At 32.8% G+C, this 18,526-nt stretch overlaps 2 protein-coding genes across 4 annotated transcripts in view; one reads left to right on the plus strand and one right to left on the minus strand.

Moving 5' to 3' along the window:
* Positions 1-6,734: 6,734 nt before the first annotated feature.
* Positions 6,735-8,230, plus strand: LOC109339905 (ubiquitin-conjugating enzyme E2 4-like). The gene is made up of 6 exons (XM_019577435.1): positions 6,735-6,921; positions 7,044-7,123; positions 7,317-7,431; positions 7,529-7,581; positions 7,678-7,806; positions 7,912-8,230. Exons 1-6 carry the CDS (start codon positions 6,878-6,880, stop codon positions 8,043-8,045), a joined length of 555 nt encoding a protein of 184 aa, XP_019432980.1. The 5' UTR covers positions 6,735-6,877; the 3' UTR covers positions 8,046-8,230.
* Positions 8,231-11,570: 3,340 nt separating this feature from the next.
* The window catches only part of LOC109339910 (ATP-dependent helicase BRM-like), a 17,384-nt gene continuing 10,428 nt past the window's right edge, over positions 11,571-18,526 (minus strand). For 2 of the 3 annotated variants that reach the window (XM_019577439.1, XM_019577438.1), the window contains 5 exons: positions 16,352-16,594; positions 14,725-16,275; positions 14,103-14,630; positions 13,599-13,850; positions 11,571-12,411 (listed from right to left, as the gene is read on the minus strand). In XM_019577439.1, coding sequence (XP_019432984.1) covers positions 11,770-12,411; positions 13,599-13,850; positions 14,103-14,630; positions 14,725-16,275; positions 16,352-16,594 — 3,216 coding nt within the window. In that variant the 3' untranslated portion in view covers positions 11,571-11,769. Of the gene's footprint in view, positions 12,412-13,593; positions 13,851-14,102; positions 14,631-14,724; positions 16,276-16,351; positions 16,595-18,526 lie in introns of all 3 variants that reach the window. The other variant, XM_019577440.1, reaches the window with a different exon arrangement.

The raw sequence follows: 18,526 nt of genomic DNA on the forward strand, positions 1-18,526 counted from the left end.
TTACCAACAACATATGTGAAGTATGGAATGCAAAGATTGTTGAGTATAGAGATAAACCAATTTTAACTATGTTAGAGGAGTTTAGATGGTACATCATCAGGAGAATGAGACAACACAAGCTACCCATCACGAATTAGAAAGGCAAGTTGCTATTTGTTAAACAAAGAAGATTGAACAAGGACATTATGGTAAAGCGTGCAAGGATCCAGGTATGCCAAGAAAGATGGGTAAGAAACATGACAAAAGGGATCCTTGAAAACATACAACAACCTAGATTACTTCAAACTCAAGTAATCTATACTACTTTCTAATATCTATAATGTTATTTATATTGTTATCTATAATGTATGCTAAATTTATGTATACTGGTTGTAGGAGAATTATGTTGGTTCATCCAGAACTACAGATGGAATTCCAACTCATGTCAAATACCCAACAATGATGGTAAGAACATCTTCCTTGAAATTTAATTATATTGTCATTTTCCAAAGCTAAAATAGTATGTATATACATTCTATTTCAGTTTGAGGATGACAACACAATGGAGTCACCTCAAGTCCAACCATCAATAGCTAATCCAACCTCATGTATATTGGAACCACCTCAACCCATCCAAGAGCATCAGGTCCAAGCTCAAGTGAAACCAAGAAAACAACCTTCAAGGTTCAAGTCACCAATAACTAATTCAAAGAATGCTAAGATGAGATGATGGACAATTTATAGTCATGTATTGTTTTGATGTTTTTATTGTATTGCACTTGTTGACAAGATGCTAAGTATGTTTTTATAGTCATGTAGTGTTTTGATGTTTTTTTTATAATGCACTTGTTGACAAGATGATTGTATGCACTTGTTATTAGGATGCTAAGTATTTTGTAATGCTAAGAAATGACTATTACATTGCAACATAGTCATTTTGTATTGCTATTTTGTACTGCATTCACTATTAAATGCAACAGATCCATAGTGTAGTAAAAGACTAACAGATAACATGCTTGAGCATTTCATTCATAATACATAACTTGCATAAACCATAACTTCATTTCATCAATTATATAAAACTTATATAAGAGAACCATAACTTCATTACAAAACAGAACCATAACCAAAACTTACATAACTTCATTTCATTGATACTACAACTACTTTCATTTGAAAATACAAATAAAAAAACCACTAACAACAGATAATAGACTAAATACAACTACTATAACTATAACTTTTCTAGACCATATGACATGTTCTTTCATGATCATTTGAGTTTCTTTTAGATTAGCTTGCAAATCATCAATGTCTATAGTATGATCAATCCCATTTTCTTCCTTCATGGCTTGATTTTTTTCTCAATCTTCAACCCACATAAAAAACTTCACACAATATTTATTTCCTTCCTGCAAAAGAATGAAAACTGTTTCAAAACTGGAAAATAACAAAAATCATAACTTCAAATAAAATGGAAAATAAAAACAAAAACAATGTCAACCTTGAAATATGGACATCTATAGAACTGTTTCTTTAGGTTTTTCATAGTCTTTGATATGTATACAATAACAACCCTTCTGTAAAATGGAGGAGGAAATCTTCTATCTACACAACTCATATCGCCGTAACTTGGTTGAGAGTTGCACCATGAGTTAACATCGCCATAGTTTCCATTCATATGCAAGAGGATAACAAAATTAGGTTGTTAGGGTTTATGGTGTACGAAATTAGGGGAAATTTCACGTTTTGTCAACCCTATGTGTTTTCAGGAAGAAGATGGAGTAAAACAGCGTCGTTTTGCTTCTTAATTTTTTTTCGAAATTTTCTATGCAAAACGACATCATTTTGCTTAATGTGTTACAAAAAATTCATTTAAAATGATGTCGTTTTGTAAGAGAACAAAAAAATCCATTTAAAATTAAAATTTTAAAAAATATTTATAAAATATTTTATTTAAAAATATTATTTGAACAAAAACGACGTCGTTTTGTAAGGAAAAAAATTGTGTTGATGACATGACAAATTCTACATGTAGGACCATACATCATAGTCCACATCATCACTTAACATGCCACACCAGCAACTTTGGTACAGTTAACGGTGCCGTGATGACAGAAGTATTAACATGACTCGAAGTTGAATTTGTTGGGGAGTAAAATGTCACTTAAAATTTGTTATGAACTAAATTGGTTTCCACCAAAAAATGTGAGGAACCAAAATGGGTAATTACTCTATTATTTATTATTATGAATGTGCAATTTGACATATAAAATGATATATGTATTTATATTGTTAATCATGTATATATCATGAAAAAAAATTAGAGAATCAATGTTACTTTCGACCAAAGAGGTGTCATTATTTTGTATACAATTAAATAGAGATACACATAAACATGATGAGTGAGTGACCATAGGACGGGTCGGGCTAGGTCTTGCTTGTCCCCTACCTAATTTTTGAACTCAAACTCGACCCTAGACTCGACGAGACCCGATCCTATTTTAATCAAATCATGATTGGATGATACCAGATAAGCAGGTAGGGTCGAGTCCTGAAATAGTGAGAGAAGGAGATACGAAACACTGTAGATTTTTAAATATGTACATGAGTTTGAGTCAAACAAAATCACACTTTCATCCTTAAAAACTGTTTATGCAGTGTTCAGTTACAGTTATTTTATTCAGTGTTGTTAAAATCGTACCAATTATTAAACTGGTCAGGGTACTGGTATAGTGGAACAGTGGTTCAACCGATGTTTCAGTAATTAAGTTGCATGTTGGTTAAACCGGACATACCTGCTTATATATATATATATATATATATAAACCTATAACAAAAGAAATTTCAAATAGTTAGATACTCAAATTTATAATCCATATTCATAATCTACTCAAAATTTACATAAGCAAACAACTTTAAGTCTTTAACAAATTTAAAGTCTAAATTACAAAGCATATATCAATCCAAAAGTATCACTTAACAATAGCAAAATATAAATAAATGACACAAGTTCACAACTCACTCTGCAAAACAAATAAATTTGGAGTTTTAACATTTAACACCAAGGAGTCAAAGTTGTCTCATATCGAGATTATATTTTTGCACCAAATCCTATCTTCAGACAGTACTCCAAGATTACACAATGTCACTAAGATTACACACGAATTTTAGGAACCAAAATGTGTAATCTAAGTATGTATTGGAAGCATGTGCCTTGAAGTGTTGAAGAAAGGTTGGAAAGATGAGTCATCTTGTAATGAGTTTTTAAGTTTGTAAGTTTTTTTTTAAAAAAAATATATATGTTATAAACCAGTCGGTTTAGTCAAATATCGGCCAGTTCACTAGTTTTGACCAATTTTGACCGGTTTTTGACCGGTTTTGATACTTGGCTGATTCAGTATCTATAACATACCAGTGAAGGGTCCAGTTTGCCGGTTTTCTGATCAAACTGGCTAGTACGGTACATTTTTACCTCATTGGTTTTATTTGTGACTACAGTAAACATCAATGGCAGGATTATTAGAATAAAAAATTAAGTCATTTGCAATTTGTAAATTTGAAGACTTTGACCATTATACTATTGCTTTATTTTTTCATTAAAAGAGAAAGATATGAGGACATGAATTGAATTGTAATTAAATAAGAAATGTAGTGTCATCATAATACCAAAACAAAATGTAATGTAACTACCAATAAGTTATGACTTATCATAATTTTTATATTTCAATTTTATGAAAACCATCCATTTCATCTTAAAAAATGAATTGAATTGAATAGCAGAAATTGTAACCATAATAGTATTATACAACATTGGATCAATGGATCATTATTTTTTGACCGACGAGTTTTCTAATGTATGTTAATACTTAAGAGCTTCATTGTTGCATGTCTATCTTCAAGTTCATTAATTGGTTCCCATTCATCAACTCAATGCTCATCATTTTCCTCTTGACAGGTTTGCTTGCTTTGCTTTATGTGCGGCATCTGGAGTGATTTGAAATCGTAACTTTCTTCTTTTTCATAGTTCTATAATAGTATAACTAGCAAGTTACTCGTGCATTTGCACGGGACGATATTTTACACATGTCATGAGGGAGTTCTTGAGAGATTGACACATGTCATTGAGAGATTGACACATGTCATGAGGGACCTTTAGTTTTGATGAGAGTTTGACACATGTCATGAGGGTTTGAGAGATTGACACATGTCATGATGGAGTTTTTTTTATTATATAGGTAATAGATAATAAGAATGATTTTATATTAATTATATATAAAATCATACGGTCAAACCATACGGTTTAACTGTTTAAATTGGATAAACTTAATATGGGTCATCTACTGGTTTAACATCTTGCTCGACTTTCTCAACATTGTTTTTTACACATACATAACATGATATAGTTAGTAGTATCCTATTAATCAAAAAAATCATCAATAAATTTATAATTTCATTAATATTTGATTCTAAAATAAGATTAGTATAAAAATAATATTATTTAACTCTAAAATAGCTACAAACAATATGTTATGATTCATATTATTATTATTATTTTAATATTGCTATAGTAACATTATATTTTAATATTGTATAGGTAATCATATTCCTTTTATTTTTAAATAAATCACATGTCATGAGGGCTTGAGAGATTGACACATGTCATGAGGGTTTGAGAGATTGACACATGTCATGAGGGAGTTCTTGAGAGATTAACACATGTCATTGAGAGATTGACACATGTCATGATGTACCTTTAGTTTTGATGAGAGGTTGACACATGTCATGAGGGTTTGAGAGATTGACACATGTCATGAGGGGTTTTTTTTTATTATATAGGTAATAGATTTTTTCATATGATAGAAATTTTAGAATTGAATTGAATTGCAAATAACATAACTTTCCAATTTTTCTTTGCTTTTTCTGTATTTTTATTTGGTAGTCTGGCCTTTATCATTTACAATTTAGGTATTTAATGTGAATTAATGAAGTCTATCCATAAAGATGCATTGAGAATGGGTACCAAATTCTATACATTTGTAGTCCTCATCTTTGCTTTTGGCCATAGTGGGAATGGGTACTAAATTTGAACAAAGATTTAATATTCCAAAAAAATCATATTTTTATGTTCCGAGTTATTAAGTTCCAACAAGTAATATAAAAAAAGTAGAGGAAATATTTTTATAATTTTTTATTTGATTACTTAAGAAAATTAAAGATAATCTAAATCTTTACATTTTTTTAGGTATCGCATATCATAATATGAGTTTGGTAAGGAGCCCAACCCAAAGATGATAGTTTATATTTTTATAAAATCTCTTTTTAAAAAAGAGTTGTTTTCTAACTGGATAAAGACACTAAATTATCAGAAATGATGTTTATTCACCAAATTTCTATTATTAGGTTATGGATTCTAACAGTCACATATTGAACGTCTAATTAAAGATTGTGCTGAAATTATAACGAAATTTTATTATAATAAACCTTTAATGTATACATTCTCATGAGACATTTTATATTTACAATGCATTGAGACATATGCATGAATGACTTCACACTTTCAATCATTTTCAATAGGAATGTGGTAGACCCTCTACTAGTTAATTATAAAAAAAGTTAGGTCTATAATTATATTTATTTATGAAAATTAGTTTTAAACAATGTTGTGAAACCTGAGTCGGACATCAAAAGAGGTCCCGTATTAGGTTTAACCGGTTCAAACAGTTAAATCATATTATCTGACCGGATGATTTCATACATAATTAATAATTTTTATCTATAAATATAGAGTTATATATAAATCTATAAATGTAAAACTTTATATAATTAATAATTATGTATAATTATATTGAAGAAATAACATCTTCATCTTTTTTGGATCGTAATAAAATAAAATATTAGAGTAGTGTTTCATTTTTTTAAGTGAACCGTTCAGTTTACTTCCCGGGTTAACCGGTTTAATCGGGTTTAACACGGTCGGACTGAAATTTTTCCGGTTCAAAGATTTCCAACTCTCATTCGGTTAAGACTGCAAACCAAAGTCATTTTCAAGTCTAGTCAGCGATCAGATTAGTCGAACCGTCAAGTCTGATCCGGTTCTCACAACACTGATTTTAAGATATAATCTTATTGTGAAAAATTATTTTTATTGTTATATGATAAATTACAAAAATTGATATGCAGTTATTTACTCATATTAAAAATATTTATTTGCTAATTAATTATGCATGAATGATATAGAAAAATGTGATTGAATTCAAAATAATTGTATACTTCTTTTTTAAACAAGCTCCAAATTTATTTGTAGCTTTTCAACCGTCTTTTTCCTATGAAACCCACTTTTTATAATTTTAATTAAGAGGGTGTTCATTTAGGCTTTAAAAAGAAGAGAAAAATATGTTTTTATTAATAATGTAACAGTATTTTATATTGTCATTACATTATTTTCATTCATTTTCGATTATCATTGACAATCTTAAATATAAGTAATATAAATAAATGACAAAACAATGTATTTACTGTCTTTAATATTTATGGTTTCAGTGTATAAATATTATAATGTCAGTTGTTAAATGAGTACATTAAAACAAAAAACCAAATAATATTGAAGAGAGATAAAGCCCACATTATACTAGAGTTTAATTACACACGTGCCTAAACCAGAAGGAAGAAAAGGGTAGCATGGGGAATTACAATGAATGAATCTTTGAAGTGCATGGCATGAGCATAATGATGAATATATAAACACACTAGTTTTGCTGATATCAGTCAGAAACAATATTTGGTTATTTCAGTTTCACAAGCAACTTCTTCATTCTCTTCTTCTCAAATTCAAACAAACTCTTCTTTGTCTTTCTCTGAATTGATTAGTAAAGAGAAGGAAAAGCAATAAAGAAAAATGTCTGGACCAAGCAAGCGGCGAGAGACAGATGTCATGAAACTGTTGAATCTTCTTTCTTTTTATTTTCATTCATTTTTTAATCTTTTTCTATTTGGGTATCTTAGTTTGACTCTGGTTTCTGCTTTTCATTCTTTCTTTTTTAATTTTAATTTATTTTTTCTAGGTTGATGAATGATTACAACGTGGAGATGATTAATGATGGAATGAAAGAGTTTCATGTCCAATTCCATGGACCCAAAGACAGTAAGTTTTCATTTGCATTTATTTCTTTCTTTGGAATGACAGTGATGGGGTTGTATCGAGCTGCAATGCAACTTTATCCGGTGGCATTTAGGCCTCATCATGCTGCAATTCAACTGTATCAGATTTTCTGTTTGTTTACTATGGTTCTGTTCACTTTTCTGTTTCCAATCTTGTTCTGCTATCCTCATTGCAGGTCTTTATCAAGGAGGTGTGTGGAAAGTGAGAGTTGAACTTCCAGATGAGTATCCTTATAAGTCTCCTTCCATTGGATTTATCAATAAGATCTATCACCCAAATGTTGATGAAGCGTAAGAATCTCTGAAACTGTTTGTTATAAACTTCTTGTGTTAATTTTAAGAATAAGTAAGTTTATGTTCTGATCATCTTGGATTACAATAATTTCAGTACAGGATCAGTTTGTCTGGATGTTATCAATAAAACCTGGAGTCCCATGTTTGGTAATGATCATTGTTTAATTTTTCTGAGAAATTTTATGGTTTTGTTAAAGTTTTCCATTCTAACATTTTTGGTTCATATATGGATTGTTCTTCCAGATCTTGTGAATGTATTTGAGATGTTTCTGCCACAACTTCTTCTGTATCCCAATGAATTAGATCCCCTCAATCCAGAAGCTGCAGCTGTAATGATAAATGATAGAACTACTTATGAACTAAGGGTTAAAGGTAGTATATACTTGCATTGTTGCTGTAGAGAAAATATCTCCATTTTTTGTTATAATTCAGAAGCACTTACTTACTTACGTACATGTTCTTAACTCCAAATTTCAGAGTACTGTGAAAGGTATGCTAAGCCTTCAGACATAGGAATTGAGCCAGAAAAGAAATCAACTGATGAAGAAGTAACTGAAGATGAAAATGATAGTACTAATGATGAAGATGTGGTTGATAAGCCAGACCCATAGCCTTATAATTCATGATTCAATTCATTGCATGTATGAAGTTGATTTTTGGTAAGGGGAAATTCCTCTACCTCTTGTTAGTTTAGTCTATTGATGTAAATGATGTACCATTGATTTCCTCATTGGATTAATAAGCTGTCAGCATAGTAGGATAATTTTGTGGAATAATCATGTGTGGTTAATGTCAATAAGATTCATAAATAAATGATTTCAATACTAAACAATCCACCATTATAATAGGAAATGGGAATTATAGTTTTTTTATTAAAAAATAAGTTAAAATTAGTACTGTTCAATTTTTATTTTTATCATATATAATAATTCAAACATGGTAATAGACTCTTCAAAATCATAGAAAGAATATTCTTTATAACAATATAACTAATTGCTTCCATTTTCAGAAGGAACTTTACTGACATTTTTACTTCATTCTCTCACACGTAGCAATATTAATTTAGTCTAATATCTGCATAATTTAGGTACACTTTTTTATATATTATAAATTATTTATATATATTAATTTCATTTAATAGTTAATTTAATATATAAATGATTGATGATATGTTGATAATATATATAACTTTTACTGTTGTAATGTATAATTATTTTCTCACACTACTTTTCTAACAGTGGATGTTTAATATATTTTTTCTTGATTACTTAATTCTTTTCCGTTCTTCAATGTTTAGGATGTCAAGAAGTTTCAAACTCATTACCGAATTTAGAGTTAGAAAATCTTACTGTTGAAGTTGAGAAGACTAAAACCATATACCGGTATAGATAATCAATAAAATTTTAATAATATTTAAATTTTAATTAAAATTTAGTTTTAAATAATGATATCAAAAAACTTAAATACATTTATATCTATATATAACCTAACAAAGATGTATTTTACACCACCACAGCTCATATCACAAACCATAACTAATTAATAATTAATTTCCAAAATAAGTAGCAAATGCAAGGTAACCGTCACAACCTAAAATACCAACAAAACGTTGATTTAATAGTGTAAGACCCTACGGAATCCTAATGTTGATGATTCGACTCTTTTGGAGTAATATTTGTTAAAAATAACAGCCACAAATTTCAAAAAAAATTAATTCTTTAGCTAAAAAGGTAAAAATATACCCTTTGTAATATGAAAAAAAAATCAGAACTTAAAATATGTTACTAATATTTGGTAATTCTTCATCCAACCTAACATTATTGTCAACACTATTCACAATTGTAATGGTAATTAAAGGCATCCATACTAATTGCTCAACCATGGCAACATTCATTTGCTAATCAAAACTTTAGAATAAACTTCATAAACGTAAAACTATCTACACATTAACACTATCATTTTTTTTTCTCTCTTCATAAGTTTGAATGGCTATTATCTTTGGGTACTATAATATAAGAGTACAACATCAAACTAGCTGTATTTCTATTAGGTGGAACGTTTATTGAAAAATTGTTGATGATCACATGCTTTTTAATAGTTTTTGTTTATAGCTTTTCTCGGTCTCTAATACTAGAAGTGTAATCCATATGATGCAAAATTTTCACTCAAGCTTGTATTGGTATTCTTCACACTTGTGTATACTTTAACTTTCTTCCAGGTGTGTTCATTTATAATAACGTCATGCCTAATATGTCCATTCATCAAACTAAATATTCTTATTTATGTTACAATGACTTTATTCTCCTCTTAACATTTTATTATTCAATATTTAGTTTCATACAACATCACATATTTTATAGTTGTGCAGTAAATTTGTCCTAAAATTTAAATAACACATTTCAATCACATATTACATTCTTCTCCATTTCGTCCACCTTGCTTGGATTTGCATGCCTATTTCTAAAGGTATAATTAATGTTGTAAAACCCGAGTCGGACGTCAAACTAGAAGAAGTCTCGTATGAAGTTTAACTGGTTGAGACAATTAAACCGTCTGATCGGATCGAATGATTTCATATATAATTAATAATTTTATCAATAAATATATATATTTATATATAAATGTAAAATGTTATATGATTAATAAATATGTATAATTATAATGAAATAACACCTCTCAATATTTTTTGGATTGGAGTAAAACAAAATATTAGAGCAGTGTTCTGTTTTTTCTAGTAAACCGTCCGGATTACTTCCCGGATTATTTCCGTTTAATCGGGTTTAACATGGTCGGACCGAAAAAAATTCAGTTCAAAGTGATCAAACTCTTATTCGGTTAAGACTACAAACCAAAGTTGTTTTCAAGTCCGATCAGCGGTCAAACCAATCGGACCGTCTAGTATGACCCGGTTCTCAAAACACTGGGGTACAATCCATGTTCTTCATTTTACTTTGGCTTAGAGGAAATTAATATGTTTCGAAAGTTTATCTCGATATTTGTTATCTTTTAATTACTTTATCTCTCGATCTCTGACTAGGACAATGTCATCATCAAAAACATGCATTGTGGAACCACCCCATGAATATGCTTGTAAACACATCTGAGGTCAACATTGACCTCGGTGTACTCCTGTAGTTATAAAATCTTACATGACCCCTCTAAATATGGATTTATGTGCCTATTCATGTACTTCATTATACTTTGGCTTGAGGAAAGCCACTTGTTTTTGAAGTTTCTCTCAATATTTGTAGTTTATTAATTATTTTTTCTCTCGACCCTCTGACTAGAACAACATTTTCAGTAGGAAACATGCATCGTGGAACCATCCCATGGATATTCTCACACTAGTCATGATCCCATAATAAAATCTCATTTTTTTCTATAGGGGCTTTCCATAATATTTCTTTCAATAAAAAAAAATATAAATCTATTTTGTTCCGTTTTTAGTAACACATCTTTTGTGCAATCTTTGCTCAATTATCTTTTCTAGCAGCTTTATAGTATGGCTGGTAAGTTTATTCATCTGCCATTTAAACTATTTTGTATCTCTTGTCATTATATATAAGGATTGAGATGCTTTTATTTTTCTCTTCAAACATTTTCTTAGACCTCATATTCTCATTAAATAGTTGTGAGCCAACTTATTTCATGCTTTCCAATACCTTCCAAACCTTAATAGTCAAATTAGTTGTTCAAATATTTTGCCATTATCCCTCCTCTTGAATACTTCTTTTATCTCAGGCTTACAAATTCTATAATAAAAGGTATAGTTTTTATCTTCTAATTTAGTATATCATAATGCAATGAACACTCATTGAATAGCTTGTGATGGTAATTCTTTCATCTTGTTCAACAAACAAGAATTCACCTTCATCATCCTTTGTATTCTTCACTTGTCCAATTTGTTGTATTCATTTCCCTATGCATATTTCTTTCATCATAAGTTCTATTTTGATCCCTTACATGTAAGGACTTTAGGACCACTTTCTTGGAAATCTTCCTTAGATACCTTACATGTAAGGACTTTAGAAAATTAGTATATAATAGGCAAGACTACATTCTTTTAAAGAACTAAAATAAATATCATATATACACACACCTTACCCTTATATTTTAGAGAGGTGAAGTTGGAAATGTTAGACAGATACCAAACAAAAAAGAAAATTGCAGAAATGACTTGCATTTTAACCGGTTTAAGGTAGATGTAAAATACAATTCAGGGCCTAAATCTATATTTAACTGTATTATGGAAACTATGAAGAGTAAAGATCACTAAAACTCTTCTTGAAACTAGTAGAGAAATATATCCAACATTATATAACATCATTGACAAATCTACTTATGACTTGGTCTCCTCTTCCCAGTATCTGTCCTTAGCCTCTTTACAGGGTTAGCCCATCCAACTGAGCCACCACCGGACCCACTTGCTTGTTGAGATAAGTGACCAACCCATCCTTGTGAATGTAGATTCTGCTGAGCAATTCTAGCATCCTTAGGGGCTGAACTTGACCCTGGACTTCTTATAGAAGGACCAATGAGAGGTGGTGAAACAGGACCAGTCCTAGGCTTCACAATTGATTTATCCCTATCATTTCTTCTCTTCTTGCAGATTACCAGTTCACCTGGATGAGTCAGCTTTGGAGAATCAGCCTGCTGGTGTTGCTCCCTGGTGCTATTTCCGGGTCTTGATTCTTTCTGTGCAGCATGGACTTTGATCCTGGTGTTTTCGCTGCTGGAAGCTGATCCGCGAGGCATTGACTTATGTGGCGGGTATGGAGGATCAGTTTCGGCCTCGTTTATCATCCTGTGTCTCTTGCTTTGGCCACCGGCCACCGGCCTAGGGGATGTTACAGTACCAGCAGGAACTTGGGAAGAGAAAGAAAGTGCAATTCTCGCATCTTGGAAGTCCGTATCAGGAAATGCGATTTTCAAGATATCGAAAAATAGATCATGAACCTTCCTTGCTTCAGATCTTATCTGAAAACAATGGTACTTTATGAGAACTTTAGAACTCACAATATTTGTTATAGTAAATTCTAATAGGAATTATTAGATATCACATTAAACATTTTCATTTCATTATATACATAAACAGCAAATTTGAAATACAGGTAGTACAAGATATACAACCCATTCCATTTGGAAGAAAACTTGAAATCACTTCAAAGTAGTGATCAGGTACAAATCAAGAACTTCGACTTTAATGATACGAAAGTGTAACAGAATATGGTAGCCATAAAAATCAAAAGTTAAACAAAAACTCTTTGGGATGAATTTCAGACAGTATTTGAATAGTAATGAAAAGATTCTACAAGGTAAAATGAAAAAACACCTGTAAAATACAGTTATGATAGGATATAATCCATAAAAAATAAAATAAGGCTTCAAAAAGTTACATGTCTACCAAGTACTATGCATGTGTTTGGAATTGATTTCAGTAAAGGATCCAAACATGATTTTGGCATAATAAATCAAGATCATACATCTTTCCTTCAAAAGAAACAAAAAAAGTGTTTCGTCTTTTATGGGGGTAGATCGCTAACCTTCCAAGCTGGTTCAGCAAGAACTGTTCAAGATAAAATTATAGCCAAAAAATTGGTCTGATGCACTAGGCTCCCACCTAGTGGTATGAGGAGGGTAGATGTATGGAGCCTTTCCCTACAAGCGGAAAGACTGTATCTAGGATTTGAACTCGTGACCTCTTGGTTACTAAGTAGCAAACTTCATTGTTGCACCAAGGCTCACACTCATATAAAATTACAGGATTTAGAGCCAAATTCAAAAATTATATCTAAATATTGCAAGACGAGAGAAGAATAGAGCATAAAAATTGATATATTAACAACAAAATGTATAACAAAAAGTTGGACTAAGACAAAAACCAACTTTGAAATGTTTTTTTTTAAAAGAACTAGTTTTATCTTAAAAAGGTTCAGGTGGGAAATGGTTTCTAAAAAATTAGGCAACTACCAAGCACATTATATTTGAAAACTTGATCCGCCATACTTTCATATCTAGTTTTTAAAAGTTCCCAAATGCTTGTTTGGAAAATGATTAATTTCAATCACAAGAGAGTACAAATGCAACAAATTAGTGCAACAGCTTACACCAAAAGCCAAAAAAGTTGAATCATTTTATACACTGATGAAGATAAGAAACCTTACCTCATGTGAAAAACCATAAAAATGCATTGCACTCTTTAACATGAACTGCACGTCAAATACAAGCTCCGTTGCTCCACTATACTCCAATCTATCAATCCGCTGGTCAATCTTTCGTAAATCCAACAGGCTGTTCCCGGATCCACCACTGTACCCAGAATTCTCAACCTTCTTCCACAAATCCGTTAACAGAGGTACAATTTGATGACCTTCCTTGTCTATTCTCCTTTGGAGCTTGCCAATTACATTTTTGCACTGCAAGTGCAGAAGTTGTATGATGTAAAATACTAACAGAACATGAGCAGGAAGATAACTAATGGTAAAGTGAAAATTTCACATTGACATTATTTAACATTGAAAGGAAGTGGATATCATAATCAATATAGTCAAGAATGTTTAAGCAAAAAAAGGAAATGAATAAAGGAATAAGATCCGCAACACCCAGGAATACACACACGAGCGTCAATGTAGTCAAAGACACATTATAAAACAATTAATAATGCATACCTTTCTCTGGATGATTTCAGCCGTCTTAGTGCCATGGGCTGAAGATCCACTTGAATTGATAGGCTTCCCGTCCAATCTTTCTCTGGAATGTTCACCACCATCCTCTGAATGAGCAGAAACAGTATTCAAACGACTAGACTTTGGGGAGCCATGTAATTTGGATGTGTTAGCTACTCTCCTTAAAGGTAAAGTTCGCTTATTTTTTACTGATGATGGGTTTTGGTCATGCTTGCTAGGATTGGAATCAAAAAAAGATTTTGATTCTAGGCCAGTCCTGAGTTGCGCTTGATATTTATGGTGTGCTTGGACTGCTAAATGAGATGCCATCTCATTGGTAGACTTTTCTTCAGACCTTTCAGTAGTATAGCGGGGTCGACTACGAAGACTACGTTTACGTTTAATCTTCGGTTTCTGCAAAACTTGTTCATCCTCACCTTCATCACGATCATGAATCCAACTTCCAGACTGCTGATGGTCCATCTGAGAATCACCCGATACAGCAATTTCCCCTTCCTCTAACTCACCTGACTGGCAAAAATATCAAAAGATATTTAATCAGAATGAGATAGAACAAGACCACCACCTAAAACAAAAGAATAAAATATAGAGCAAGGCCTTGTACCATCCTTTTCGAAGCGGAACTTGGCCTGGCATCTAACGCAGATAGGGAACCAAATTTTTGAGAGGAAACAGATGGTGATACTGTCTGTGCCAATCTTTGACTGTCCGAGGATGATCCTGAGGTGCCAGCTTCTTCAACCATCTGATTATTTTTAGCACTTTCTGAAGATCGCGGAAATTCGTATCCAGCATCGCATAGCAGATCATCTCCCAGTTGATCTTTATAAATGGGCTGAGCTCCATCAGCCCTACTATACCCGTCGTCTTCAAATTCTCCTACTTCACCCTCTTCATGTGCATATCCGTTTCTTTCCTCAGAGCTTGCTTCAGAAAATTCTCCATTGTCATCCTCCACCTCCTTATAACTAGGATGTTTTTTAGCCTTGGGTCGTCCCCTTCTCCTTTCAGAACCAGCTTCTTTGGATTCGACGCCAACAGTACTACCCGATAAAATATTCTTTGATGGTCTTTTTGATGAAGCAGCAATAGCAGCATTCACTTCTCTTGTATTTGCTCGAAGCCACTTCGGCACCTGATCAAACCGTGTCATCTCCTCAATCCAATCCAGTTCTTCATCCATTTGATCAAACAGTTCAACTTCCTCTTCACTCCGAGCAATCATGCGATTTACCTCCTGCAGTGAGGGAACATCATGGACATTTTCTTGATACCTCTCTTCATCATGTAATAACGTCTCCAAAGTCAAACGTCTCTCTTCATGTGTCGTTCTTTGATCAAAGCGTCCAGCATTGATAACCTCATCAGCCATATCAATCTTATACTGTTGAATATTGTTCCTTATGAGGCTCTCAATGGATCCTATGTAACGATCCTTGCCTGCAAGTTCATCCTCCATATCAACACTGCCTCCACTTCTCAGCTCATCCTCCTTCTGATGGCTAGAGATTTTGTCAACAACTGCTTCCATGTAGATAACTTTGACTTCTCGTTTCTGTCCAATGCGATGAGCTCTGGCAACGGCCTGCTCCTCATTTTTAGGGTTTGGATCAGGATCATAAATGACAACTGTGTCAGCAGACTGAAGGTTAAGACCACGCCCAGCAGCTCGGATGCTAAGCAAGAATATGAAACAGTCTGAATCAGGGCTATTGAAGTCCACTATAGCTGATTCACGGTCTTCCAAACTAGTTGTGCCATCAATTCTTCTGAACACAAGTCTTCGCCACTGAAGGTATTCTTCCAAGATGTCAAGGAGTTTTGTCATGGTACTAAACAGTAGCACTCGATGACCAGTTCTTTGAAGTTTTACGAGGATCCTATCCAAGATCCACAATTTTCCGCAAGACTTTACAATGAACTCTTTAGATAAGTCACTGAAGAATGGGTAGTTAAGCAATGGATGATTGCAAGTTTTACGAAGCTCCATACATCTGTTATTTAAAGTTTTATATTGCTTCATCTGGTAGACTGGATTCTTTTGAACCCTACACATCTCATCCTCAGGATCAAGACGAAGGGTGCCTGTTGATTTAATCCAGTCATAAATGGCACTCTGGACAGCAGACATTTTACATTTTAAAACTATGGAGACCTGCAATGCAACACCAATATTAGGAATGAGCCACCAAATAAAGAGCAAGTGACCATGTTAGGGTATAGAATAATACCTTCGGGGGAAGCGAGCCTTCAACATCTTCGACACGACGCCTGAGCATGAAAGGCTCAAGAATCTGATGAAGTCTATGGATAATAATAACTTTCTTCTCCGTCTCAAGCCAATCATCCTCTGCATTTTGAGTAGGACATTCCTTTTGAAATGGTTTTGAGAACCAGTCATTAAAGGCTTTCTTATTGTCAAAAACCTCAGGAAGAAGCAAATTTAAAAGGGACCAGAGTTCCTTCAAATCATTCTGCAGAGAAATCACACCATGAGTAATTCCATCAACAAAATTTATACTGCACCAAGTATCTATTTGATTTAGCAATTGGCATCTTCTTAAAACTGAAAATGAAAATATGCCTCAGTATTCTAAATATGAAATTGTTTTTATCAAGAAAACCACGTTAAAATAACCAATTATATGATAGAGAACTTCGGCTACATTCCGGGGACTACTAAAACCAAGCTATTAACGAAATTGGAAACATATTTTACCAAAGGCTATGGTTAGAACAGGGCTTATTCAAGCCTTTAACTTGTAAATAAATTCAGGCCAATAAAAATTAATAATACTATCTAACATACTAACTTATGACAGTAAATAACTACATGAGCCAGAGACGGCTCTTAACAGGCCTCGGACCAAGTAGGCTTGACAGTTGACAAAACTAACTCTTTGAGCTGTTAAAGCTGATATAGCCTTATCACGTACTATTACTTATTATCAATAGACTTTGTGGGAGCATGTAAAGATATCAAAGAAATAGAAGAAGAAGACTAGGCAGTTATAAAAAATAGAGAGAGAAGAGTAACTAACTTTTATTCAGTTAGTTTTGAACTTTATTATTCTGTTTTTCTTACACAATAAGAGCTCCTCATTTCTATTTATAGAAACTGAGGACTCAGAGAATACAGGCCACATCATCAAGGCTTAACAGCTTTGATTGATTAAAGGCAAGGCTAACAAACAGCTTTGATTGATTAAAGGCAAGGCTAACCTATATTCTAATATACCCCCCCTGAAACCATGTATCTCTCTAAAAAAAATACATTGGTTTACTAGTTATTTTAGGGATAAACCATCAATGACTCTGAGACACTTCCTCATGGCAGTGAACTTTGTTGTTGATAGTGGTTTAGTGAGAACATCTGCAGTTTGATGTTCTGAGGGAATGTGCTTCACCTGAAGAGCCTTGGACTGGATTCTGTCTCTGACAAAGAACAAATCCAGTTCTATGTGCTTTGTTCTATTGTGAAGAACAGGATTATGTGCCATGGCCACAGTGCTTAAGTTGTCACACAAAATCAGGGGAGTCTGATGTTTGAACCGAAGTTCTGAAAATAGGGACTCAATCCAGATAACTTCTTGAGTGGCAAGGGCTAGGCTCCTATACTCTGCTTCTGTGCTAGACCTAGAGACAGTTTGTTGTTTCTTAGACCACCAAGTGACAATATTTGGTCCAATGAATACACATGCTCCAGATATGGACTTTCTATCATCAGGATCTGCAGCCCAGTCTGTATCACAGCATGCCATAACAGAGAGAGGCATGGAGGAAGTAGCTGACCTAATATGTAGGCCAAAGGAAGTAGAGCCTTGTAGATACCTTAGAATTCTTTTAACTGCAATCCAGTGTTGAATAAGAGGTTGGCTCATGAATTGACAAACTTTGTTGACACTAAAAGTAAGATCTGGCCTAGTAACTGTGGCATACTGTAGGGCACCAACAATGGATCTGTATAAGCTAGGATCTTCAAAAGAACTTGAACCAAACTTGGTTAGTTTACAAGAAGTCCCCATAGGTGTTGTACTTGGTTTAGTAGATAGCATGTTTGCCCTTTGTAGAAGATCCTTGACATACTTGGTTTGAGAGAGAAATAAAGAACCATCAGGAAGATGAGTGACTTCTATGCCAAGAAAATAGTCCAGAGGGCCTAGTCTTATTAGAGCAAAATTGTGACTTAGCTTGTCAATGATATTAATAACTTGAGGTTTAGATGAACCAGTGACAATAATGTCATCAACATACACAAGAACAAACAATTTATATGTTGATTTGATGAGAATGAAGAGAGAATTGTCACACCTACTGATATGAAAACCAAGTTGAATTAGAGTACCTTTAAGCTTTTCAAACCATTGCCTTGGTGCCTGTTTTAGGCCATACAAAGCTTTATGAAG

The sequence above is a fragment of the Lupinus angustifolius genome, unplaced genomic scaffold (assembly GCF_001865875.1).
Source record: "Lupinus angustifolius cultivar Tanjil unplaced genomic scaffold, LupAngTanjil_v1.0 Scaffold_120_19, whole genome shotgun sequence".
In the NCBI taxonomy this organism is placed as follows: domain Eukaryota; kingdom Viridiplantae; phylum Streptophyta; class Magnoliopsida; order Fabales; family Fabaceae; genus Lupinus; species Lupinus angustifolius.